At 39.4% G+C, this 27803-nt stretch overlaps 1 protein-coding gene across 44 annotated transcripts in view; it reads right to left on the bottom strand.

The window, feature by feature from the left end:
• LOC118418691 (FH1/FH2 domain-containing protein 3-like) overlaps positions 1-27803 on the bottom strand; it is an 82644-nt gene that overhangs the window by 23431 nt on the left and 31410 nt on the right. For 36 of the 44 annotated variants that reach the window (XM_035824723.1, XM_035824687.1, XM_035824699.1 and 33 more), the window contains exons 4-15: positions 11230-11297; positions 10184-10289; positions 9181-9275; positions 7226-7337; positions 6701-6795; positions 6357-6440; positions 6177-6236; positions 5959-6020; positions 4802-4842; positions 4479-4602; positions 3644-3786; positions 350-418 (exon numbers count right to left, since the gene is read on the bottom strand). In XM_035824723.1, coding sequence (XP_035680616.1) covers positions 350-418; positions 3644-3786; positions 4479-4602; positions 4802-4842; positions 5959-6020; positions 6177-6236; positions 6357-6440; positions 6701-6795; positions 7226-7337; positions 9181-9275; positions 10184-10289; positions 11230-11297 — 1059 coding nt within the window. Of the gene's footprint in view, positions 1-349; positions 419-674; positions 1212-3643; positions 3787-4478; positions 4603-4801; positions 4843-5958; positions 6021-6176; positions 6237-6356; positions 6441-6700; positions 6796-7225; positions 7338-9180; positions 9276-10183; positions 10290-11229; positions 11298-12714; positions 12878-27803 lie in introns of those variants that run through there. The other 8 variants (XM_035824693.1, XM_035824707.1, XM_035824731.1 and 5 more) reach the window with 5 other exon arrangements.

The raw sequence follows: 27803 nt of genomic DNA on the forward strand, positions 1-27803 counted from the left end.
GGACGTTGTTGGCTTGACTTCAGGGGTAAACACTGATTCGCTGTGCAAGCTAGATCTGTACCCACCACTTGCTACATCACGTCTTATCCTGGGCTACTAATCTCCAATATCTTACCGACTAATTTCCCCACACGACATTCCAAGAGTTGGATTACGCCATAGCCCACTGTGATAATTGACTTATCAACTACGCTATACCAGTGATGCTGTATGCAGGCAAGTTGAACATCAAAACATACCTACAAGTATGTAGAAAATACATAGCAGATGTACAAGTTACATGCACGGGCGCAGCTGTGATACATACATATAGCAGCAAATTCAGCGAGCATAGGGAAGGGAGTCTTACTATTGGTATTGCTACTGGTATCTTCCTGACCGCCATATACTCGGTCTCGCCAGGACCTTCTTTTGCCAGCTGTGGAGAAAATGACAAATCATCAATACATCAGAATGACATCTAGTCATAAGTTAGACACTTTCCACCGCTTAGTGTCAGGTACAGATGATCCTAGAATTGCTCCAAAGTGCCTCACAGACAACAGTCTTGCTGAAAAGCACTACGAGCTGAATATATCCCTGGAGCACTGCGATCCGACAGATGTCAGTATACACACGGACAACCCTGTCATATCAAACAACTGCAAAACCACAGTATTCCACCGACAACCCACCTTCTGCTTCCATCGGTCCCAACATCTTGGTTACCGAAACTGCGTGGGGGAGTCGAGCCGCTGTATAAATCACAACAAGGAGGGAGCCCGAGCTATCTATGAGGCATGATTCAACCCATCGGAACCTTCCACTGGACCACACTGCTTTGGATTCTTGAGAAATCACACCTTCCCGACAAGTCAGCTGACCGAAGGGATGGAATGCCTGGAGGCCTCAAATCAAGATGCCAGTTCCCTGAAACCAGAACCACCTCCACAAATATCCATGTACCCTCCGTTTTTTGTTGCCTGCGATGCTACGGAGACTTCAGTTGGAGAAATCCGTGCACTATGGGTTAATTTGGAAACTTGAGTCTTGTTTTATATTTAGCTCCACATCAAGATCGCAAACAGGGGCAGGGACGCTCTTGGTTGCCAAGAGCAAATAGAAGGACCGAGCAAGCCTGACCTGACAGAAAGGGGTCAAGTCTGCTCGTACGTAACCCACTTCTTGTGTGGTGGTGACTTTCATGGCAAGTAAATAGGCTCTGAGTCACATACTGCACCGGGCACTGACCACAGAGAGAGTCACTGGAAATAGATATTTTTCTGATTTTTGTTTTCAACAAATACTTAGAAGCTGAAACTAACACGATTCTTTAGACCGATTGTTATAGTGACATTGCTGCCTACCCTTCAAGGAACTGGACAACATACAGTCAATAACCAACTAGCAAATAAGATTTCATTATTTTCAATATTGTTTCAGATTTTAGCACACTATGTGCATAAGACATATGTACATTGTACAACATATGAGTACTGACAAACAGGTCCTCCAAAAAGATATTGTAGTAGGACAACTGTTATAGTACATCGAAAATACAATGCTTTACTGCAACATTCCAATACATTGGATACATTAAATTTGGGGCTCATGGACTGCTACAATTAGTTTTGTTTTGTTTTGTTTTGTTTTTTGCTACACACTTCATACAGAAGCTTAGGGAATACTGTTTTGGAGTTAGCTTGGTCTAAATGCACAGCCACCTAGTTTCCTTACAGCTTGGAATCTCAGCGAGCGACATGTGCCAAGCAAATGTCAGAATGTGTTGTCAGGAAAATTGTTCACATGTTTGTGTCAATGAATGGGGAGGCAAACACTCAAGCATCCCCAACCAGCTAGTCTCCGAGGAATAGAACGTCACGTCACCCGCTTCATAATCTGGAAAAATCTGGATCTTTCTCCCACTGACGTCATCTTTTCTGTTTGAACCAAATATTTCTAATCCTGTGGCTTTCTAATACTGTGTGATCTTCTGATAGCGTCTTTAACAACCAGGCCAAGGTGACGTTTTAAGTTTAGCGACAACAAACAACAGTGGGGGTAATGACTTTGGGAACTGCTGAAGTCAGTTTCATTTTCAAGGTAGCAAAGGCTATTCATCTTATCATATATCAGCCTTGCTTAGTGTGGCAAACAGTCCAAGTATGACGTAGAGGTTTACGTAGGACATTAGAAATGTAACCAACAAAATTCCATGGGATCACCCTGGAGGATTCTAGAACGTGTGAAGGAAAATACCTTAGATGCTGAGGTATATCTGGGGAAACCGTGACTCACAGCGCTAAACTTAGGACAACTGTCTGCTGGTATATCTGACACTATTTATTCTGTGACCCCTGTTTTCAAAACATGAATAAGGAGTGTCAGAGTATCTTGTATATAAAGCAAGATATCAGCACCTAGAGAAAAGGCAACTGCTGTATGCCAGGGAGTCTTCCCTATACATGAAACATTAAATGTACACTTAAATGTAGAGATGCTCCATTATCCGATACACATTCAAGTTAAGCTAACATTTTGAAAGAGCATAAAATGTTACAAAAGTCTTCAATTCTGGCATAAGTTGCAACACCACAAACATGGGGTGAAACAGTATCGATGCAAGGTTCCCCCCACATGTGGAAAGGTTCCGATCTCAAAGGAGACCTCCTGAGAATGACAAACATGGGGACAGTTTGACTAAGTGGGGCTTAAGGGCTGCCCAACTTCTCACATGTGCAGGACCAAGGCTGGACATGTTGACATACCCTGTTGGGAGGTGTGAGGATTAAGGCTAATCCAAGTCATTTGCTAGGTTCTGTACACTGTCAGTTAGACATACATTCACTATGTTGCAAGAACTACCAGTGAGAGCTTGACATTTCTAATTTCTCCTTATTTCAAATCAGTCATTTATAAAACCAATGTGTATTTCTATGTAGCTTGCAAACTTGCAAGATACTTACATTTTTTCAAGATTGGAAGATAAAGTATTCTTTCTGAAGATATTCTAGGCCCTTCTGAAGATATTTTATGCCCTTACAAGTTACATATGAAGAAATTTTATGCAAAGTTCCTTCAAAATCAACACCCAGTCTCATTGTTAGCACATTTTATTTCCTCCTTTTCATCTTAGAATTTACCTTTCGTTAAGTTGAACTGAAAAAAGCAAGCAATGTGTATTGTGCATTTGGTGTGGCCCTAATAAACAAAGGGACATGTTCTGTTGACTGGACATCAAAGGCTGCAATGTGACAAATGTGGCAAAGGACAACTGTGACTTTTTCTGCAGTGTCTAATGACTTTTGAAGTTGCGTTTGCCGTTCAAATAACGCTTAACAGGTCTTGGGTTAAGTAAGGTCACACAGACATGTGCATTGATTTCTTAACCCCTGCCTCCTAAAGCGAAGATTGTTATTGTACAATGATGGCTAATTTTGCTATTCTGAGTGCCCTTAAACTACACCGTCATATGCATGACTTCATATATAAAGTCACCTAAAATAATGTAATGGAAAAACTCGTAAATTTGTTCGGTGATTGAATCCCACCTTACCAATCCTGATTTTTCCGTCTTTCAGTGACACCTGCTTGGAAGAAGAAACTTTGAAAAGTGCACAGTTCAAAGGTTAATATGCAGGATTACTCAATGACATGCACTTACATTCTGTGGACCCTGACAGTCCGTTCTGTTTGGGCGCCTCAGCGATGGTGGACTCCCGAGGCTGGCGGGTCACCCCAGAGGAGTACCTGGACTTCCTGTCTCCGCCATCGTCGCTGGTCTCAGAGTCAGCAGAGTACCTACTCCTGTGAATAGACACAGACACTGAGTCATATTCTTGGACTCAGAAGCACAATTTTGAGCAAGAGGAGTGAAGGAAGCCATTTACATCAAGGCTTTATAACTATCTCTTTACACAGACGGGAATGCCAAAAACTTTCTGCAACATACAGTCATGTACATGTATGATCCACTGCTTAACAAGTCAAATGTTAAATGTATAATGTGATGTCACAGAAGCTGTGCACTGCTCATACATTGACAAAGACTGTAGTTAGACAGTCAAAAAGTCCAATTTTTGTGTTGTAAATTACAGTTCAACCTTGCTTCAGAATGAGTTTTAGAATGAACTTCCAAGCTATGAGCTGTATTTTATTTCAGTTTATTCCTTAACTCCATGAAAATGGGAGTTATTGTTTTCCGTGTGTCTGCTCGTCTGTGTTTCCAACAATTTTCTCTAGCAATAAAATGGACCAATTGTAATGACATTTTGGCAGGTAGGCGGATGTTGGAAAGGCAAAGGTTCATTATGGTTTAGGCCTTGCAGCTAGGTGTCTCTGCAAACAATACAAGGAAAGTGACAAAGCAAAACATTGGCTGTGATTGTATAATATGTCTTGGCCATAAATTGACCTTGACTTTGTTACCCACTTGTGTCAACCATTTTACAGTTGTGTAAAGAAGATGCACAGCAAAAGGGACAGGTAACTAAGTGTACCTTCTGGTTTCCCCGTCTGTTTCTGTGCGCCCCTTTGTTTCAGAGCGACCCTTTCCACCTGGACTTGGGCTGGAGTCTCCTGCGTTCAGCGAGTGTCGTCTACTCTTCCTCAGGCTTTGGCGTGCTGAGAGCAAACACGAGAAACCAAGTATCAACCTTGTGCAGTAACATTAAAACATATGACACTGGAATAAACAAATGTAGCATTTTTGTACAAATATGAAAAGCTCACATTGTGAATTTCCAATGTTGAAGGCATACACAAGACACATACAGGTATTATCTCATAGAAGAGCAAATTTCAGCAAACACTTGTTACTCACCTTCATCGCTAATGGTTTGGCTGATGGTTCTTCTTGTTTTCCTACAAGAAAGAAATCATCATAATGATAATTGTACTTTAACCTTTAACATGCTGAGTTGTCTTCTGTCTATAGATTGCCTTTTGGTTCCAAGGTTAGGCTCCAGAAGGAATGTTAAATCAGTTTCAACCTTTTCCAACATGTTTTAGGAGGCGGCTAGAACACGTGAAAAGTGGAAGAGCTAGCAACCCCTCCCTTTAAAACAGAAACAGCAAGGTATCTTGCAGACTTATGTGCCACTAGGCACTACATAGTTACAACAAAAACTAGAAGGCCGACATTTGCTTGAGAGCAAATACAGCATATTTCAGCCATCTCCCTCATGCAACAATAGGCCTTGAGGTCGTTGACCCCTTTGGCCATTGGAAAATGACCCAAAAAATTCCCAAATATAACATTTTAAAGTGTTGCATGCTAAAAATTATACATGGGTCATTTGGATAAATAGCTAGAGCACGCCTGTACCAAATTTCGGGTCATTTGGTTGTAAAACGAGAGAACAGGAGCCAAAAATGTCAAATTTTTGTCAAAAAATGGCCATAAAATCGCAATATTAAGCATTATGTTGTACTGTATGGGAAAACTGTTATTGAATTCATGTGCACCTAATTAAAGGGCACTTTTAGACCAAATTTCAGGTCATTCGGTTGTAAAACGAGGGTACAGGAGGCAAAAATGTGCTTTTTTTGTCAAAAAATGGCCAAAAATCGCAAAATTAAGCATTCTGTTGTACCGTATCCCAAAACTGTTATTAAATCTGGGTGGGCATATGATCAGGGCACCTCTGTACCAAATTTCATGTCATTCGGCTGTAATACCGGGGTACAAGAGCCCAAAATATACATAAAAATTGACAAAAACCTCAATAAAATCATTTTCAAGGCAGATATGAAAAAAATGAAAAAAACACCCGAGGGTATTGGCTTACTCTACCTTTGTGCCAAATTTCAAGTCAATTGGTTCAAAAATGGCGGAGTTGAGTTAATTTGAAGATTTGACAGGAGAAAGAAAGAAAGAAAGAAACATTACGAATACAATATATTTCACCATACCTATGGTATGGCTGAAATATAACTACAATGTTCTGCAATACCCCCTTAATGTGATTTTTCTCTCACCTTAATGTGTTCTGCGAACTTTCTGGAATATTTTCTTCACCATCTTCAAATTTTAGAGCCGTCTGAAAAAAAATAAAGGAAAAGTGAACAAAGAAATGCTTTCCTTACAACATGCAAAATGTATTATTTTTACTGTAATCATTCTTTATCATTAAAATCAATGAATCATTCATACAATTTTTTTATATTCATCATTGAAAAAAATACTATTTGTTCACCTCATATATCTTCATCTGCTCCACAAGGTCAAGATCACTTCCCTTCTTGGTTAGATGTCTCTGTAAGATAGATTAAGAAAGATAAACATCACATCAGATTGTAGACATTTGAACAGTGAAAGCATACATTGCGTATATGCATGACAACATGCATGTTACTGAAAAATGAGCATAGCTGACCTGTATGATTTTCTCTAAGCCCTGCTCCTCTAGTGAATCTGTGACATCATAAAAGGTGTCCTGATCAGGAACTGCATTCAGAGTCTGGAAAACAAAGCGTTATAATGTGAAAGTAAGAAATCCCTTATTTTTGGTGTGTTTGTGCTTCCACCTAAGTGTGTGACCTTGGTACTACAGCAAAATTTTCCATTTTTGCATTTTTGTCCCGGTCCTGGTCTTAGCTTTTTGGAGCTTTTGGGGTAAAGAAAAAGGTGTTTTATAGGTTCTCCCTAGTTATTACAGTAGAACATTTTGTACATGCTGTAATTAATTTTTATTTTTTTAAGTGTTGTAATCTATCTCACCTTGTTGACCAGTGTCATGGCATACACAAGCAGCTCTGTATCTACTGCATCTCTCTCGTTTAGAACATCCATGATGTTGGACCATGGCTTGTGGCCTGCAAATATAATAACAGTGGTGTATGTTAAATTAAATGTTCTTTTGAAAAAGACTCAGTCTACAGCTTTTTTAGTTTTATAAAACAATTAATCAATATCATTATCATTGATAGAACCTTAGAAGTTGCTTTCAAAATTCTACTACTGCTATAACATCTATCTACTTTCTCCTAAAAATTCTCCCATCTGGCTATTCAGGCATTCAAACTCATAAGTCCATTGATGACAAAGCAACACACCACCTGTTAAGAACCAACCACACCTATCAAAAAGAGCTAGCGTTCTTCCTGATGCGAGTGGTTCAAACCTTATACAGTCTGATTTCTCATTTGATACATTGGAAAGGTGGTAATACCTGTTACATGTATATCAATCCTTCAGCATGTTTTAAAGTGGTATTTGATATTGACAAATAAATAAATTGCTTACCTCTGTCGTTGTCGACAGCATCCACAGCCTGTACGAGAAGTAGTGCATTGTTCTCTGTGTATTCCACAAACACCAGCAGCAGTTTCAGTGTGGTCTTCACCACCAGGCGGAACTAGGGAAAGAGAATGGGTTTGGCTACAGTTTTAGTATGAAGAGTTCATCAGTTCTATCACAGGAAAGTATAAAGTATTCTGTTCATAACACAGGCATGCAATGACAGCCCAGCTTGGCACTAACTGTACTTGTTGCATTGTACATTTATTTTAGCTCAATGTTACATGTGTAAAGTGAGGTATACCTAATTCACTGATTGGTCATCATTCCAAAAACAATCATTGTTGATTGGTCCAAATTCCCTACCAACATCTTTGATGGGAAACTACTTTCATTGGTCAATAGAAAGTCATCATCCATGAAGGACATCACTACCTTTGTTGACTTCTATTTACCACTTGCAGTCTAAATCACAGATAAGTTGTCAATTAGAACTAAAACTAATAACTAGTCCACAGAAAATCTGATATAACTTGCTGACAGGGTGACTGTGACATCTTGGAAGAGAATCCCGTATGATGTCATCATCCCATATCTACTGTGTGACCTAGCGTGTCAGTTGAACACAAAATGCTGACTTCAGCACATTCTACAGACAACTGGAACTCATGTTATTTGGAACAGTCTCTATACTGGACTGTATCGTTCCAAAAGGGAGACTAACATTTTCCACTAGATTAGACTGTGTTCTACCCAATAACAAGCCTCTACTATCATATGGATCAAAGGTATATTGATAAGAGAAAGAGGACAGAATACATTGTACAAACTACTGTTATATAAACATCAACAACTGATAACCAAAGGAAGTAAACAATGGTTATCTGTTGCATGAGTTTTATTCTTCTAACAACTGTTTGTACCAAACACTTAGCCATTACAAGACAGGATTAAAGATATTAAAAAGCCCCTGGGAACCCTTTTGTTGATGTAAATAGGTAGTTTAATTTTTTCCAGGTATCAGATTGTAAACGCACAATATGAGGATCGTAATTTTCAACAAGGGTTGCTATTTGTGTTACGTTTCATGTCTTGTCACTTGTTCACATAGAATGATAGAGGCTTTTCCGTCCTGTGCAAATTAGAGATAAAGTTCAAAAAACAATTTGGAACTTTCAGATGTTGGACTCTACAATGTTTCTTACACCAATACTTTATGTGTGAGAACATATAGCCAGTAAAGACACACAGTAAACACACTGGTGATAACGAGTGATGACAGCTTTTGTGTCTCAACCCTGATAAGAAATGTCACATTGTAAAAAAATCAATCACCGCAATGAATCAATGTCTATATATTTGATAGATATAAATTTATTTCTAGACTTTTAAAAACAACCCTATCAATATCTGTCTACATGCAGCACACAAATGATAACATGTATGTAATTAGGCAGTAAATCTGAATTGATTTGTACCACGTTGGCTGTTTTTCTCCTCATGGTCCGAGGTTTATCTCCAGTCGGCATCGACCCTGTCTCTAGGACCCCCCTGGGTTCCGATAGCAATCACGTTGTCTAAGAGGTCATTGAACCCAGACTAGCTGGTCCAAGCCAGCGCTTCCAGCTGTCGATGTCTTCAGAAGTAACCCTTCTTAACTGTTTCTTGTACTCAAGACTGATGAATTTCTACAGTAAGGGTCTTAGCTGTTTCCCTCACTTTACTTGGCGGAATAGATAAATTTGGTCTGGTACATACGACAGTTGCCAAGAAGTTTTACACAAAGTCAATTCACTGTTTTCCTTGGAAACAACAGTCACCTTGAAGGTTGTGCTAATGATAATGTGGTGTGTTTGTTTTCTTTTCATACAGGTATACACGTAAATTCTTTATAGCTTTTTCGATTTTAACTTGAGGGCACATACATGTTGTAGTTAATTTTTCTGGACGTATGCCCTTACCTTTGATGAGATGAGAGAGTATAACCACTGGATAGTCTCGTTGTGGTTGATGACACCGTTCATGCCATCCACATACAGCATCACCTGTCCCAAGGCTGCAACAACAGAACGCATTGTCACAAAATGTGGATATCAAAACACTAACTTAACATTGTTAAATAATGTCATTGCAGGCATACAAAAATGGGTTTTCATCAATTTCATAAAGCTCAGATTTTTTAATAGATAAAAATCACTGTCCGTCCCAACAAGCAAGTTTCCATGCTGGATGGATGGATTCTGAAGACAGTGCTGACAACAATATTCACCAAGGATCAGGTTCCAGTTCAAGTTCAGAAAATATATAAACCACCATAGACAAAAGGACTTTGCAAAAAATCACTGTCACCCCATCTATATACCTCTATTATTTCACTCTATGTCTTTCACAAGAAGGACAGGAGGTTAAGATCTTTCAAAGATGTCCTTGTTTAAAAGCAGGCAAAATTTGTTCCTCCTAAGCTGACAGTGATAGCAGGAACATCTGACTGCTTGTAATAAAAAAAATCTGTTCAGCAAGGATTCTGAAAACTTCCTAACTAAGATTTTTCATCCAGATGTTCTTGTCTACAACAGATTAGATTGCTGGCAACACCAACTGAATAAAGTTTTAGTAAAGATGATATGTGACGCAATTCAATTAAACATGCAGCACTAAAAAATTACTGTCTTAATACTTAGAAATGCTACAACAGCTGTAAAATGAAGAAAGATTTAAGAAAGCAATTTTGTAAAGAAGTTTCAACTTGAGGTAGAGATGTTCTTGTATTACTTGTACTTGAACTTGCCATTGGCATATTGTACCAAAGGTCATGACAAGTAACATATGGCAGAAGACATAAAACATTGAGATCTACCATCTGTTAACAGTTCTAAAAGCAACCATTCAAAGTCTCATTAAAAAAGTCTCAGAAGAGCAAATGTCTTTCAGAATCATAAGTGACCATGGTTATGTGCTACATACCTCTGAGAATGTAGTTCTGGTAGTTTTGGTCAGCCTCCGCTCCCACCTTAATAAGACACGTGAGGCCCTCTGAGTTGACAAACTCGTGAACAAGGTCTTTGTCATCCTAAAGATGGCACATGGTAAAACAACAGGCAAAGTTTACAATCAGGACAGTCTTTCAAAATTAAACAGTTGTGAAATAATACATTGCGGCACACTGAAATCACAACAATCACGCACAATGTATGTATTCTTGTAGGTTATTCATTGATGTTAAAAGCTATAATTTTGCTTTACATTTGATTTACTATAAGGTATTGACATACTGTAAAAGGGAAAATGTTTTTGAGGGGATGTTATTCCGTAATTGGGAGAAAATTGAGTGCTGGCTGTTGTCTTAAGTTTAGACCACCATCCAGGATTTTACCGTAAAAGAAGAAATGTTAACAACGTGTTGCTGCGACAGACGTCAAAATAAAACCTCTGTGAACATTTCTCCTCATTCAGCATTCTTTCTACTTGGTTAGTTCATATTACTGCACAATTCAAATCATTAACACTTAGTGTATAGTTTTTGTGCCAAACTCAAAACATCGCTTTTGAAGACTGTTCAAGGCCAAAACATTAGGCCCCATAACATGTTTCAGCTAATTGCCGTCCTAGAAACCCTCCAAACGAATCATACACAGCTGCAGGGGCAACCCTAAATACTTTTCCCACTGATGTCAACATTTCATTAGTATCACTAAAAGATACAGACAAACAGTTTAATTGCTGCGTAGCACCTACATTTATCATTTCTTTGCTGTCTTGATAACGTCTGAGGCACATTTCTACCAATTAGGTTTTGTAAATTTGACAAGGACTTGCTAACGTCCCATAAGAACCTGCTGTTACTATGTTTACATAACTCCAATAGCCACAGCTACACTTACAGTAAAGAGCTCATTAGCAACAGTATTCCATGTGGGCACTTTCATTAAGGCTATTCTAGAAATTGGACGTAGACGACTGTGGATTGAAGGGTAATAAATGGCAGAGAAAAACATCACTTAGGGACTTACTTGAAATATTTGCTTGAGGGAGAACAGGGCACGTCTTAATTCTCTGCCACTGGAATTCAGCAGTTTTTCTGCAAGAAATGAACAAAAGATTTAGAATATGGTTTTAAAAAGGTGTCAAAATTATGTAAAAAGAGATGTTACATGTCATTGATAATGTGAGATGTATCACCAGGTAAATACTGATAGATGCCATGAAAATGCTAAGTGTAGATTTTATTCAAACTTGGGTTTTATAAATTGAGTAATAGACAGTCAAGTAAGTATAGTGCAATAATATCAGTCTGATGCTCTTGAAATTCAAGCAAATTGTCAGTTTTGGAAAATATACGATAAAACAAGAAAGCATCGGAATAATGCACTAGATAAACCCAACATTAGCTAACTAGCCAATAATTATATTGCAATGGAATCTCCTTGTCATATATCATATATAACATATCAATTTTCAATATTGTGTTACGACGATAATATTGACATAATTATGCACATTAACACACCATTATTTCATGATTATCAAAACTGAAGCCAAAGACTGTCTTAATTTAAACCTAAGTGCAACTTTAAAGTAAAGAAGCTACATCAGGATCAGATTAAAAAGCAAAACATTCAGCATTAACTCAGATCTAACATACTATTTCTGAAGCCAAGCCAACATCTACTTAGCAACTCTTACGTCTTGATCTATTTATAGAAACCCTTCGGGCCAAAGTCAGTTGTGATTTTGAAGAGGAAGCTTCAATGATAGCAAGCATTGGTGAAGAAGTTGGAAACGATGGTGGTGTATCAAAGGGAGCTAGCCAGGGCCTACAGGCTTTGCACAGTGGACAACATCACCAAAATAGGCAACACACAACACAAGTCTCTCCTCTTACAAAGCCTTGTGTTTAATCACCACACTGGGAGAACTACAAAGTACTGGCCATTATATGACAAGACTGAAGAGCACGATTTTGTGTATTAAACAAGGAAAAAGTCAAGTTTTTGAGAAAATTTTAAACAAACCCTCAGGTATTACTTTATTTATAGGATAAGCAAATTTTCAAATAAATTCAATTTTGTAAAAACAATCATTGAAGAAAACAAAATGATGCCCTGAAAACTCGCTATACATTTAAGTACTAATTTCAGATGTTGAGACTGCAATATCTGGAATAATGCTGATCTTTGCAGAAAGTCATTGTTTACAGAATAAATAAGATTAATGTTTTAAACAATAAATGTCCCATACATCACTGCTCATTGCTGCAAGTCTTGACTGGAATAAAAACACACAGACACAGCAAGGCAATAAAGAAACATGAAAAAGATTGGATAAGGACATTCAAGTTTAATACCAAGTGTCCATCATACTTCTGTTATAATGCGAAAAGTAGCATTTTCTTCAAAACATCCCAGACTATGCCTATCAGTCATATCAGTCAAAAAATGTAGGCCAACTGCAAATAAGGCATGGTCAGCAAAAGAAATACAAGATTCCCACGTTACCTATGAGTGCTTTGGCACTTGTCGTCCTTGCCATACTTCTGTGCGTTACACCAGCAACCTTGTAACATAGACTACAATAGCATCTTCTGTTGTGGACATCTAATATGCTGATCAGTAAGCCTAGCTAGGATGGAGAAGCACTGGCCATGGCTGCCAATGGGGAGCCCTGTAACCCTATCCAACACATTCCTACCATGTTCTAACTATTGTGGGACCGACTGCATGATGGGAAGGGCCATTGGGAGGAGGGAGGCTGGGAGCATGGCTCTTGTTACCATGCCATTAGCAATGATAAGAGCCTACGTCTCACACTGCAGCTGTTGGGATCCAAGCCTATACAGCACGTATAAAAACAAAATTAATCAAAATTATGGAAATTTGGCTTAGTAAAATTTTTCCTTTCATTACAGTTTCCCTATTTCATTATAATAGAACAGTCCATCAAGAAAGAAGCCTGGCTGCCTTGAAGACCTGTTGCTGTCATTCAAACTGAGGACAAGTTTGGTGGCTATGACTTGACCCTGTACAGCCGACATGGAGGTGCAAGAATAATCTCCCATCTGTTTCTTACAACTTAACGCCAAGCTGTATGCTGATTAAATCAATACAATTAATCTAATCCTAATGTTCTGTCCCAGGTCCCATGTGGAATGCACTTGGGAGATTGGCTCTCATGTACTATACAGAAGTGCCCCCTGGCTGTAAAGAATAGAACTACACTGTACACCACTTTCTTTTACCCTACACCAAGCTGTGCAAGTGGGTACTTTTTTCCTTTCTACCATCTGAAACCCTTCAGCTAAAATCAAGCTGAAAGGTACATGTAGTTTTAAAGGACTAGAGTAACAGTGTTGGTATAAGACGTATTGTTTGTTTGCCTGTTTGTGAGACCAAGTACTGCCATGGCGTAATACCCGTCCGTTGGGGCACAAACCTTCGTCATGAGATAAAGTTTAAATCTGGCACAGCAAAGAACATAGCTGCAAGGCTGAAAGTCAGGCGTGGTTTGACGTCAGTCTCGTGACGTAAGGAGTTTGAGACGGAAGGCCTTGCCTGCAGAATGTCAAGGATTTCCAGTGGCAAGGAAAGGGATTAAAAACAGTGGCATGGCGTTTGTGGGAGTAATGACAAATACATCATATTAACACTTGCTATTTTAAGTATCAATGGGAAAATACATTGTACTATTATGAGTTAATTTGATTAATCGAAAAGAAGCTTGGACAGTTTGCCTAGTGTCTACACTTATAAAATATTTTACATCCATGTATTTTTGCTGAGACTCAATTTCTTGGTACAAGGGGACTTTTTTTCAAGGTGTTTTAAGTAAACAATTCTGTAGTAATGCAATTTTAAACAATTCTGTAGTAAAAGTTATGCATAGGAAATGCAAGGGGCATTCACAGTTTCATGAAATGGAAAAAATCGCAAAGATAAAATCATCAAAAAAGTTTAATGACCTGACATTAATAATTCTTTTTGTAATGTTAGGTATGGAATTGTGAAATTTCTCACCATTTTTCTATAAAATCTTCCAACATTGTTTTCAGATGACACATTCAATGCTAAATCTTATCAGTTGGTTCAGGTATCAAGAGCAATGAAGCGACAGTCTAATCTTACAAGCCTTAGCCAACTGTAACAGTTATACATGAACCTGACATGGCCCCTGTAGAGCTGGTCATAAACTAGAACTGTAAAAGGCTTTAGCGCTATAAAAGTCTTCATATACAATAGCATTGGAAGCACTTATACACTGTAAGTGAAATGGGATAGGCCGTGGCATGCATACTTTCAGGGGGAGTGTAGCAACACTAGAAATCTGGGAAGAGCTTATCATGGTACAACATCCACAGAATCCTCGAGGTACTAGAACACGAGCATGGGGTGGATTAGCAACCTTCCTGTCTGTCAGGGATCCAGATCCGATAAACATGTATAAAAAGCACCAATGTTGCTAAACATAGAAGTAGTCCCGCTAAATTTAGTTGTGTAGGAGTCAAGGAGTCGCTTTTTGATTGGAATATCTAGATTAGACTACATATATAAATACATGTATATTTATATACTGATGAATAATGATAAGGAATTCTTACTCCTCATAATTATACATAGGGGTTTGCCCCTTTTATGTAAGCCATAGGCAAGTTATCTTGATTTCTCATATTAAGTGTCTTACAGTTTGTAGTAAGGCAAGCAAATTTTTCATAATTGTCATCCTTTAACGTAGTGAAATTCATAGGAGCTTCTTTGGATTTTGATGTAAAGCGTTATCTGGACCCTCCGTGTAGACCCTCATACATTGTATCTGTGTCTCCTTGATTTCAATGTATCCCATTAAATCTTTTAGGCTGCTGCCATGAATTTTCTAATTCTTTGCTTCCCAAAACCATCCCTGACTGTCTGACACTTTTATTAGATACATGTAGCTATAAGTTTAGTATAACACTTTACACCTTGCCAGAGCCCTGATGTCAGAGCAGATAGACCTGTAGGTCAGTTTGCACACCCCTGGTATAACCCCCATTCTGGGCTAACTATGACGCAAGTTTATGATGACTCATTCCGACTGTAACAGTTGGTACTGTTGGTACTGTTGGACACAGAATGCAGAGACTGTAGAATGTTGTTTGCCGAGCCGCCACCAGGTGATAGTGTTTGTACAGGTCCGCATGTGGCCGCATACCGGAGACAGTAATCCCAACACACGTCACATCCCGGGAATGTACATGTACCTGGACTAGAATCAACTACCCCAAACCTGTCGGTGATGATCACGGGTCGAACACGGTTGAATTTCACGCATGGGGTACAATAAATAGGAAGGACTGCAGGGCAGTTAATTACAATGTAAATTCAATTTGTAGTTCAAAGACATGCAATGCATTCACTAAACCTGAACATGATTTAAAATAGTTGGATTATTTTAAGAAATCTACAAATCTTTTCAGTTACCAAATGAAATGTATATGCAAGTATCTTTGAACAATAATCATTTCAGGCATGTAGTTTGCATCCCGTCTAAGCTGAAAGTCAGATATCAGGAACTTATAACAAGACTAACAAAAAAGTCTTAGTTGTTGGTTCAATCCACACATACTGTATAATGAGTTGATTCGCAAGTATAGCTCTGCTCCTTAGCAACAGTAAGATTTGGGGACAATAAACCAGGATTCGAGGAAATTCCTGTTAATGCCAGACAATGTTTTATCACAATGTTTGACCTCGTTCTTGGCTGTGGAGTTAACCCTCAGACAGAACTCCAGACAGGTGCTTTGAAATCCAACCCTCAACACTGAGCTTCAAACTTCTTAAGTTTCGCTCGTAAAATCCTGTTTTATTGAATCATGTCCAGATCGCTGCACCCAGGTGTTTAAAGGTCAGGTTTTGATCTAATGGAACAAATCTGTGCAAAGTTCAATACAATGGGAATTAGTTGTCTTCACATTCCAACCTTTACTAGTTTTAGTACTTGAACTTATCCAATGACAGTACTCTTTACATTCCAACCTTTTAGTACTTGTTATCCAATCACAATAGTCTTTACATTCCAACCTTTTACTTGAACTTATCCAATCACAATAGCCTTTACATTCCAACCTTTTAGTACTTGAATTTATCCAATCACAGTAGTCTTTACATGTATGTTACAACCTTTTGTCTAGTAGCCTGAAATAGACATCACATAATCTTCGTCACCTGAGAAGTAAGAAATACACATTTCCCAAGGACTGAAAATATTGGCAACTCTAGATGAAGAACACCTGTATGTATTTCACTGTAAAAGTTATACAAACTGATAACATTAGTATATTACGTTCTTTATTCCACTGTTAACTTAGTTTCTTAGATTGCCTAAATTACGGACGTGCAGAATTGAATATAAACTTTGTTTTAGAGGAAAGCTGCACACTATAACTGGGGACACAATGACCTCTGTTATAAACACTTTCTTTGCGGGTGGCTGGACGTATAGATACCCATGAAGGTAAGCAAATCACCTGTGAACAAAGGCAATACAAGACAAACAAAACAGCAAACAAATCAGTTAGACTAACACCGCTGGGGTCAAAACAACAGAAGGACACCCTCCCAGGCTCGTATATATCAATGGTGTATGGTACAAACAAAATGGGTAGCTAGCTCCACATGGACAAGGGCTGTATTCTCTCTACTCCAAACCACAGAATTCTTTGGAAATGGATCAAGATTTTTCCATTATCTATTGTAAATTTTGAAAATAAACAACAGTTAGTGATGTTTTTTTACATATCTAACGGTAAGGAACTGTTCAACATTCTGTCTACACATATTTAACCCACAAAAGGTTCGTGGAGAGAGACAACTTTTTATAACTAAAAGACTGTAAAACATATACAGTACTATCATGATAAACTGTTGGAATTTTTTTGTATCTATTATTACAGATCATGTTTCTTGTCACCAATGAGTGACAGGTGTTGAGTGCTACCCTTCCTGCCACAATGGTGTTTTTTTGTGGGTAAAATTTGGTATTGCAGTTGTCCTCTTTAGAGTGTCTGGTACAATCTATTCCCTGTAACCTCATACAACCCCAAAGAAAGAAAAACACCTCAGGAAGTTTACCAGCCCACGGGTGGTCATTAAATACTGATACATCCATGTTAATGAGCTGGACTTTATCTCTGAAGAAAAAAACTGGATGGCCTTCCTGACAATCAAAGTGACAGGTTTATCTTGCCCTGTTTTCTCAACAAACACAGGTATGTACTCAACCTGAGGAAAACTATGGAGTCTAGACCTGGGCTATCTCTGCAGGGCGCCAGGCTGAAAACAACGTCCCAACTGTAATTATGTAATATCACAAAGCAGACCATAAAACACCTCAAGACCTTTACAACAGTTATATTATTCAAATATCCTTCAAGATAATGTTTTACAGTTTGAGTTATTCTTCCCAACAAATCCTGTAAACAATACAAGTTTGGTTGGTAGGTTGGTAGTAATAGCAGTTGGAGGTTAAAGTCTAGGCAAAGGACTATCAACAGTATGTCACAGATCAATATGTTCTGTTATCAGACATGTCACCTGTGTTTCCTGTTTGACCAGGTTTTGTTGTCCTTAAACATGTACTTAGTCATTCATATCATGTGCATTGTATGCCAATCAAGTATTGCAGTGACAGGTTTTTAAATATCGTCTCTACAACTCCAAGAAAATGCTAGTAAGAGCAAAATTTTCCAACCGACAACAATTGACATAATATTTAAAGCTCTACCAAATATGGCATACCATATCTTTATATTTATAGTAATCCATGATTAATCTTAATTACCGTAATGTCCCGAAAAAAGTCATCATAGTCTGATTGCTATTAATTATATTGATGCAAGCATGCGTACAAAAATGTAAGCATCAAGCAATAGAGGGAAAACACTTAGAGCAACATTTGTCAAAGTGCTTGATCCTGACTACCTTTGTTATAAATGCTAATGATCTTCATGATATACAGCAACCTGTGCTTAGCCCAGTGGGGCATGGCAGTCCAGCAAAGGTCTGTTATTAGTTCATTAATTGCCAGGAGTTTGGGTAGAGTGAAAACAGTACCAGTCCCCTGGGTGCTCTCAGGTGTCCTGACACAGCTTGGTAAGGTATACACATCTGCTACCACTTACTCACACTGCTCCTGTGTGAGGGGCCATGCAAACATGGTCTTTAATATGGATGACATCCCTCATGCCCATTAAGTTCGCCTTGTTAAAAATTACTGCAAACCAAAGATTTGCTACCACTTTGCTATACACTTATTGAGAAGTGTGGGGGTTTCCCAGTGCGCTTGGCTACAGATGCGATCCATAGTGAGCCCTCACTACACTACTGCTACACTACTTAAAAAAGCAATATTCTTCACCTCAATCAAAGATGACTGTTTACTTTTAGTACCTTTTCACTGTTCTTTGGTCATTAGTCATCAAGTGATGGGGGAAAAATATGAACCTGTAATGTCCCCAATTGGGCAAAGCACTGCTCTACTTGATACGTGTGTTGGGCTCTTTTACATGCAGGGGTTTGAAGCTTTTGGATCCACAAGTTTACCTCACATGACACAGGATAGCATCATAGTTTGGTGTACACACTTGGCAGCAGGACTGACTGACAACAAAATAGATGTTGAGACCTCGGATAGCTTCATTATGGGAGCGTGGACAGATGGAAAGCAAGACAGCTGTGTTAGCCCAAGAACTCTGCACCTGCAAGCAAGACTTCCTGGCTCCATGTTTTGACCAAATGTCACTGAAAACTGATGCTCCAAATAACCTTGTACTCAGTGGGGTAAACTCACATCCTTCAGCACCATCCTTGGTGTCACGGTGGCATGGTAGTGAGTCAAGTCAAGGATCAGGACAGAGGCATGATGTTGCGGAGATGATAACCTTTATTCAGGACAATCTGGGCACGTCCTACCCTGTCGGCGTCTCTAGCTGGAATCCCCTGCCCTCACGCGTGTCCCTTCCCAAACCCCTGTACATCTGCTCTCAATTACTCGGGTGACACTCCCCACACCAGGGGTGATCACAGAGTGATCACGATGTCACCTCGTGACATTGGCATCAAACTAACTAAGATAAAAGGGTGATCCGAGAAGAATCATGATGACGGTTTGTGTGAACATTTAAAAAGACAAGTTTTGCAAGCGAATGCAGAATATTTCCCACACACTACTCACTACTAGTACTTTTTTTGCTGCCTTAGCATTGCCCAGAAGCTTATCTCATCAACATGAAGGGAAAAAAACAATAATTCAATAAGCATCAATTGCCCATATCATGAAAGTTTTATTGAATGCCTGTCTAATCTTGAGTTTGAAAAATGGTCTTTTCATTCAGACAACAAAAGGCACGAACTTTGCATTATTGAGTACAGGTTGAGCATCAACAGAAGTAGAAGAACGACATAAGAGAAAACAATATAATCCCCACTATTTGCATCCAAACTGACTACCATTTTGAACAGTCTATTATACTGCTGCCCACCCACAGTGATGTTTGCCTATTAAGCTTTATCCACTATATTATGGATTATCTAAAGATAACATTTATATCAACAGCAGCCAAAGCTAATGTGCAAAATTCATGTTTGTCACTTCTCCAGTCCAACTGATATAAACTATTTATACCAAACTGTAAAGCCACGCCACAAAGAAATAACTTCCTCAGTTTTATCGTTCATACATTTGCAACCGCAAGTTTACCACGCAATATTCACAAAACCTATCCTTGTCTGTTTAAATGCCCCTAAAAGATCATTTTGTGTATGGTACAATAGGGCAGCTGATAATGACTTCTAAATTACCACAAGAAAGTTTATCATCTGAGTTTCCCCAAACCTTTCATCTACCATAACTGTTTAGATTGGTTTACAAACATTGGTTTCTTTGGTTAACACACCCACCACTTGTATACCCCAACTGCCCATCTCAGCGGCAGTAATAACAAGTGACTGACAGTCCTCCAACAATATTGCAGCTGAACGTCCTAGACCTTGTCTGAAACTGTGCTGATTGGCTAATGCTAATGAAAAGGGACTTGTGGGTAAGATGTCACCAATGTTTTGTGTTAGTGGCAATCCCAAAGGCCCATTTCGAAAAAAAATGTACAGCAATTTTGAAATATCAACAGGCTGTAATACCAGAACTTAACTAAGCACTGACCAACAACTCAACATCAACAAAAGCTTGTGTTTTTCATGTTATGCTTCATGATCAAAACAAACTGTTTTCATATGACGAAACAAGCTGTTCAAACATTATCTACCAAAACAAACATCAGAGTATTTGTACTGTGGAATTACCCTTATTCCTTCAAAACAAAAATGACAACATCATAACTGCTACAATCAGGTTGAAGACACTTACCTAAAAAGTCTTCTGACATCAGCAATGTTTCTTGGCTGCTCATTTTCTACGCTATATCCTCAACACTATGTCCCATCGCTTCCCTATTTGTACATTACTTGATCCGAAAACAACACGCGATGATCCGCACTTAAGTTCACCAATTAGCCATAAGGGCTTGATAGATCTGCTTGTAAGGGCTATTAACTCTGTGTGATGTCTTCCTGCATCACCTGTAAATTCTCCAATTAGCATGTTTACGAAGATGTCCCGTGGTCTTGTCCTTTCCCATTCCCTGCAGTGTGTATCACTCACACCATGCCCCGCCTGACAGAGGGGGCTGCACTCAATCTCTCCACATCTAAATCACTGTCAAGACCCTGACAGTGACGACAATAGGCCATGGACAAGTTGAGGTCTTCTCTTTATCAATGTCACATTTGTTGGGTCAAGTTTCTCCCGGTGGTTGGTCGTCCTCCAAGCAAATTAAGGACTGAGATGAACCTAATAGTTAATGTGCAGTGTCATGCCAATTACCCATCCCAGCAAGATGTCTGTAATACACAAATACTTAGAGGGTCAAACAGGCCCAAATGCCATGCCCTAGCATTCCCTACTGTTGTGCACTTAATACCTATTACTTCACTCTACTATAAATGAGTACCTAAGCTTCGGCTAGGGATATCCTCTTAGATGGGAAATAAAGCTGGAGATGATGAGTGATGCCTTGTTTGAGGAGACTGAAAGTAACACCTCAAGCACGTAAAAGAACTTTAAGTTATCAAAATCTATAAATCTGATCTTACGCATCTTGTACTTATTGTACAAAACTGGTACATCAAGCCTTATATGTTCTTTTAATTGTTATCTGAAGTGCTTAAAATCTGTTAGACTGACGATAGAATTATACATTTATGTTGATAAAGGTTTAATTTTTCCTTACAGGTAAACTCATCATCCGGGCGTGCTGGTTGTATGGATAAACTAGGTTTGTAAATAGCACAGGTAAACTAGGTTTGTAGTAAATAGCACTTGAAACCCAGACAAACCCGTAAACTAGGTTTGTAAATAGCACTTGAAACCCAGACAAACCCACAACAATAAAGAAGAAGTCACCTTGCTTACTTAGCACTCAAGACACAATAAGACATACAGACAAGAGAATAGGCTGTAATAGATAGTTCACATATCCGATTCATCTTTTTGGTGTACTGTTGTGGGAACAAGACAGACTAAGTATTTAGATGGCTGAAAACTAGGCCGGTATGACTATGCGCATATAAGAACACCTGTGCTAAGAATGAGCAAAGAATCTTCAACATCTCAGTCCCACAATGTCTTCTGTGTATGTCCCAGTTTCAGCCACATTTTTGCCGTCAAGGATACTGTGATCCTTTGTACTTGTACCGTACAGCTCATAGGTCACAGCAAGACTATCCTCCTCAATGGTGCTGGGAAAAACACTTGAAGGTATGTCAGACATTCCAAGCTGCAATCCCTCGGAAGAAGCAATAGGAAACTACTGAAGACACAATGGACAGCAGCGTTTAAGTCACCTACATGCAGGAAGAACACATACTGTAAAGATTTAGACGTGTATAGCTTTCTTCAATCATTGTGACATACATTGTACAGTAGTCTGCCATATACTGTCATTTGTCCTTTTCCGAACTTGAGGGACTGTTTGTAAATAGTAATTTCTTCCGGAGCAAAGGAGAGCATTTAACCCAGAAGAGATGTGTATCACAGGAGGAAGACAGGTTTTTGCTGTCACTGCGGGCAAAAGGTGATGTATTTGTGGAATGTCTTTCAGCAAAGAAGTATTAAAGTCGGATAAGAAAAGGCACACAGTACCTAAGAGTGATGCCAGACCCCCATTAGTCATAGCAACTTTCCCTTTCTGGCCAAATATTTACAAACTGACAGGTTTGGGTTTACTTTCAATGATACCTCTCAGGTTTTGATTGCCTTTGATACTTTTGATGAAAATAACAGGAAGCAAGTGACATCGGCAAATTTGTGAAGTCAACTAGAAAACATTCTCTACATCGAAAACTCTCTTAAGAAGCTTCCCCGCCAGTTTCCCCTGCTCTCTAACTAACCCTTAACAAGTGACGTCAGCGGCATTCCTGCGACCGCAAACTTTGCCTTAGCGTCTACGCATGCATGGCTAAACCCCGCGGGGTGCTGTAACGACCAGGAATTCGCAAAGAAAACTTTTGCCCACTCCTCCAGGTTTTCTAACACTGTATACATACTCAGAGTCATGAGAGGAATGGCAAGTATTTGGCATCAAAGGTTAACGTACCTTCATACCACGGTGTTGTGATGGGGACAGAACAATGGGGGATCTGTTTTTCTACTTAACCTCTGCCACGCTAACAAATTTCAACCTTGGAGACTTTAATTGATGGTTTGTTATTGTTAATCCACAAAGGGGCCAGCATTTTTCACGATAAGTAATCTTGAAAATGAATATGGATGCAGTGGTAATTTTGTTTGACAGAGTCTGAGCCTACCTCTGGGAAAATTGGAAAAAACATGGAACAGTTGAGTTTATATCAACATATTTTATGAAAACAAAATGTAACTTTGACACTTGAAAAAGGGCCAATAAACCTTGTTGAAGTATATTTATCCTAAAGCCAAAGATGTACACACATATTCTAGCTACTAGGTTAATGCTAGAAATTGAATTGGCATACCATTGAATTGCTATGGCAACAGGATTATCCAGAAGGAAATCAAATGCATTTGTAATGATACTGTAATTGGAAAGGGTCACCATAACAGTTTATGTAAGGATAATCTTTCCTGCCAAGGCGCATGTATTTTTGGAATGGCTGTCTTCCAAGTTTTGTCCTGGGATGTCATCCCTTGATAACTGGTGCGACAGGTGGATCGACTCAGGTAATGTCAAGTGTACTCATCATGGAAAAACTACATGTGTGGGGGACTGAGGAAAGTGTAGCGCATCCACACAATGTAGGAGGATAGGTAGAAGGTAAATGTAGTAAGGCCTACTAAGGGCAGTGTATCCACTGTGTCTAGGGCACAGTACTGGAAGACAGAGGCCATCCCAGTCCTTCCTCTGCCTTTTGTTTTACCTCCCCAAATGAAGTCAGGTACCAAATTTAACACCTGAGTGGAGTGACAAAAGTCATGTAAAGGACCTAGTCAAGGATGCCATGAATTGATCCTGTGGCCTCTCAATGTCGTACATTATATATCCTTGTTACTGTTGTTTCTTTGACATAAGCCCAACTTCTCCATGAGCAAATACCATCTGTTCTACATCTCCTTTTGTACTTCAATACCAAAGCCAAGCTCCAAAACTACAAACAGCAAAAACCAGAAGGCATGATTGTCAATCGTGAAGCTTTTGCTAATACTTCTGACCTCCTAACTGCAAAAAAGATTCTCGAGAAATTCCTCCGGAACACAAGAATTTCTGGCAGCGTTATTTGTTTGATCTAAGGCACCACACAATAGTAGTAAACTTCTTACGGCATGGCCTGCGGAAGCTTTGTGCTATCATTGTGGCATTCCCAGGATTTACTAGGAGATTTCGGAATCCTGGCGTCTCACGCGGCTTCCAAAACGTCAACCTTAACACTGCCCACAGGAAGTAGAATAAAGCCATGCAGGATGTCAATAGCTGGGTAAGAGGAAGAACACACCACCCTCCTCTAGCCAGCCTCACAAGTGGCTTTGACTTTGATGTTATGTAAGCCAAGTTCAAAGCAAAAACCACTCCAGATGGAAAACAACCAAGCCAACATATGGTATATTACAAATCAGTACAAGCATAATTCAACATCCCCTACCCTCTCGAAGGTACACACTTTTGTGTCAGTCTCTTTAAACTTCAATTCCAAGAATACGCAAAAATGAAAACTTCTACCGTCTATAAACTTATCCCTCTTAGTTCTGTTTACCCTCTTTCCACTTATCATCTTCTACTGTTTACCAACTTCCCTTTGTCCCTTAAGTGTGGAACAAATTTCCAGCTTGTTGATGGATCCACCAGATAAGTCTGCTGTAATATACTGACATTCACAGTTCAGGCAAACCTACATTTTCCAGACAACAGTACACGATGTGACACACCACAGGAAGTTGGACTGCAAGTACTAGCCCACACGCAGTTTCCAGTTCTAGCCCACAGGCAGGTCTAGGATCAACCTCAAAGATTGAGTCAGCAACTGTACATCAAGGACACTCTTTTTTCTGCCCAGAGGCGGTTCTACGTCAAGTGGTTGTTTGTTGAGCCGACTGATCCTTCTCCCTGGATCTTTTGTTTGATGTTTCCCTTCCAAACATTACAGGAGAGTTCCTTGGAATCATGACAGACCCTAATCATGTGGTCTGATGCTCAAACGGAAGAGCTCACTGAGTGATAAGGATATCAGGATGTAACTGTCATGGAGTTTACATGACCAGGGCTGCAATGAAAGATGTCACTCTGTAGTATGATGCAGCACATTTGACCATGCAATGCAGCATTGGTTTTCACATTAGAAAAACAAACCAATAAAAAAAAAAAAAGGCAATATACTTTGTTACCACTCACAGCACTTTTGAATAGTCTGAAGAAGAATGATTCCTTTCTCAATCTATTAACTCTGGTAATAGGGCAGCTACAGCTCTTTCAATACCCCCTGGCAGCTTTCAATAAAACTACTGCCATGCAAGTCCATAACCCTACATCTGAACTTTCTCCTAACCCTAAAAAAGTCCTCCAGGAAACACCTGGCTGCCAGGTGAATCACCTGCCCACACCTGTCTCTTTTGTTTCCCAGCCCTCAGGTAACAGACATGTGGAAGTTGGAGTCACTCCCACCCCATATGAAAGTTAGTGACAGTCTACCCGTTTTGGTTTGTTTACTACCACTAGTTACTAGGTCATGGCGAGGTCAAGCCTTTCATTCCGAGAAGTGCTTCTTCTCTTATTAGGTTAGCCCAGACATGAACAGATAAGCTTTCCTCATGAATACATGTAGAAGTCACATAAAGGTAACGGTAAAGCGGTCAAACTTCAGACTGAGGCTGAAGCAAGACGCTTTCATTGTTAGCCTCTAGTGCAATGCGGCTTCGCTATAGCTCAAGCCTTTGGCCAAGCATATCGGCTCTTCTCGATAAGTGTATTGGGTTCTTTTACATACAGACGTTTGACGCTTGACACTTACACTTGCGTTCATACACCTGGCCACCGGCTTTACGTCACCATCAGATGTGATGAATGGTATGACTGAACAATTATGTGAAGGTCAAATCCAGACTTGGAATCAGGAATATCTCAAACGTAGACACACAGACATAAACTGTTGCATAACTCTGCTATTTTAGGAAACCATGATTCCAACAGAAACCATAAGAAGTCTTATCAACGTAGCCAGAACCTGCCTTTCCTGTCCACGAATAGAATCAGGAATATTTCATACACAGACATATATATACAAACAGTTGCATAACTTTGCCATTTTGGATACATTGCAGGGCACAACTCCAGTAGGAGCTTACAAATTCTAGGCCAAGGGCACATTACCAAACCAATTTGACACCCATACATGAAGGGAACCTGGGTCACTTTTCCATACTGAACCCAGAGTTCACAGAAAGGCGAAGATGGCTTGCCCTGTCAGCCTTGGATATCCCTGGTCCATCAGCTGGTTTAATCCACTGCTATACAACAAGGCTTTGATCTTTAATCCCTCTTAATCCTGTGTCTGTGTGGAGTCCCTATACATGTCCATCACTGCGGACTCTTCTGTTAACTGGCCTTCTCCACATAGGAGATTTCTTTCTTGATCCTTCTTCTTAAGGTGAAGAAGCCTTGAAGGAAGCAAAATATCCTTGAGTTCCAATTTGGCTTCGAGTCAAAAGTTGTCAGGAGAGAGAACGTGTGACAACCAGATCTCCTTCATTGATGATTCAGCAAATCAGTGACATTACATGCAACTTGCTTACTGACATGCGAGAATGACATAAACTCTTTGGTAGTCCTGTCCAAATGCTAGGAGAGATTTAACAAGAGTGAAAAATAAAGAGTTGTATTGTTAACTATTACTTTTCTCTAGATCTGCACAAGTTAAAAATTGTCTTGTGGAGAAAAGGATGTACAACTTTCCTACAGGTCGGGGCCAGTTCCCTTTGTCCTCTGCACAATGAATGACATTGGCAGGGAGTGGTGGTCCAGAGCCTCTGTCTGCCCACAAGGATTACCACTGATTTAGAACCCATTAGGACCAACCTTAACCAAAACTCAGGAGATATAGTCCAGTAGGCACAGGTATGAGCCTTAAAGATAAAACACTTCAGAGGGATCAATGTCCCTAAGGGGAGCTCGGGATAATGTACCTTTTGACTGGTTAGCTCTCAGCTGGGCTGAATAAAGACAGTATGTTGTGTCCTTGTAATGTGTTATACTTCAAAACTATGGGTCTAGCTGTTTCCATTTCTCCAAATACATATGTAAAACTTTACCTGGTGGCTCTCCATTTAGAAAACCTCATAAGCTAAGCTCACCTCCCACATGTGGGTAATACATGCACTTGCCAACCACTATAATTGATTACTCAGGAATTTCAAACCGTTTGAAGCTGGGTCTAACTTTAGCTTCCTTCAAGGTTACTTCTCCAAGTACCCACTATCACAAGTGACCATCTTTCAAGGCCAGTAAGTCCAAGTACAGTAGAGCTTAAGCTCCCTGAAAGGATGATAGGGAAAGGGCATCTCAACTGAATGCTATCTCTTAGCAAGACTTGCTAAGTTGACAGAAACCTGAAGCCTAAACATTCCTGGCAAGGTTTTGGTTACTTGGCACTCTGCAACTCTAACTGCACTTGCTCCATATCACTTTTTCCCTTCTAAGAAGTACTGAAAATTCCTGAACATATCCTAAATTTTCAAGGAAAAAGAAAGACCTTGATGTACTCTCTAAGTCAACTTTCAGAAAGCCAGACAAAACATGGAAATTCAACATTTCTGCTGCCAGAGAAAAGTGGGTTCACATTAAAACTGGCATAATTCCTAGCGTCCTCTCTGTCACATCTAATTTCATGGTAGGGAATTAACCTCATGACCCCAAAGACCTGTTAGCATTTATTAGGACCAGAATGGCAGGACACCCCCCCAGATTCTGTGGTCTTATCAGAATACTTTAAACAACTGACCTTCAAGTCAGCCACTACCTCTAATATCATGGACCTACAGC

This window comes from Branchiostoma floridae, chromosome 6, assembly GCF_000003815.2.
Source record: "Branchiostoma floridae strain S238N-H82 chromosome 6, Bfl_VNyyK, whole genome shotgun sequence".
Classification (NCBI taxonomy): domain Eukaryota; kingdom Metazoa; phylum Chordata; class Leptocardii; order Amphioxiformes; family Branchiostomatidae; genus Branchiostoma; species Branchiostoma floridae.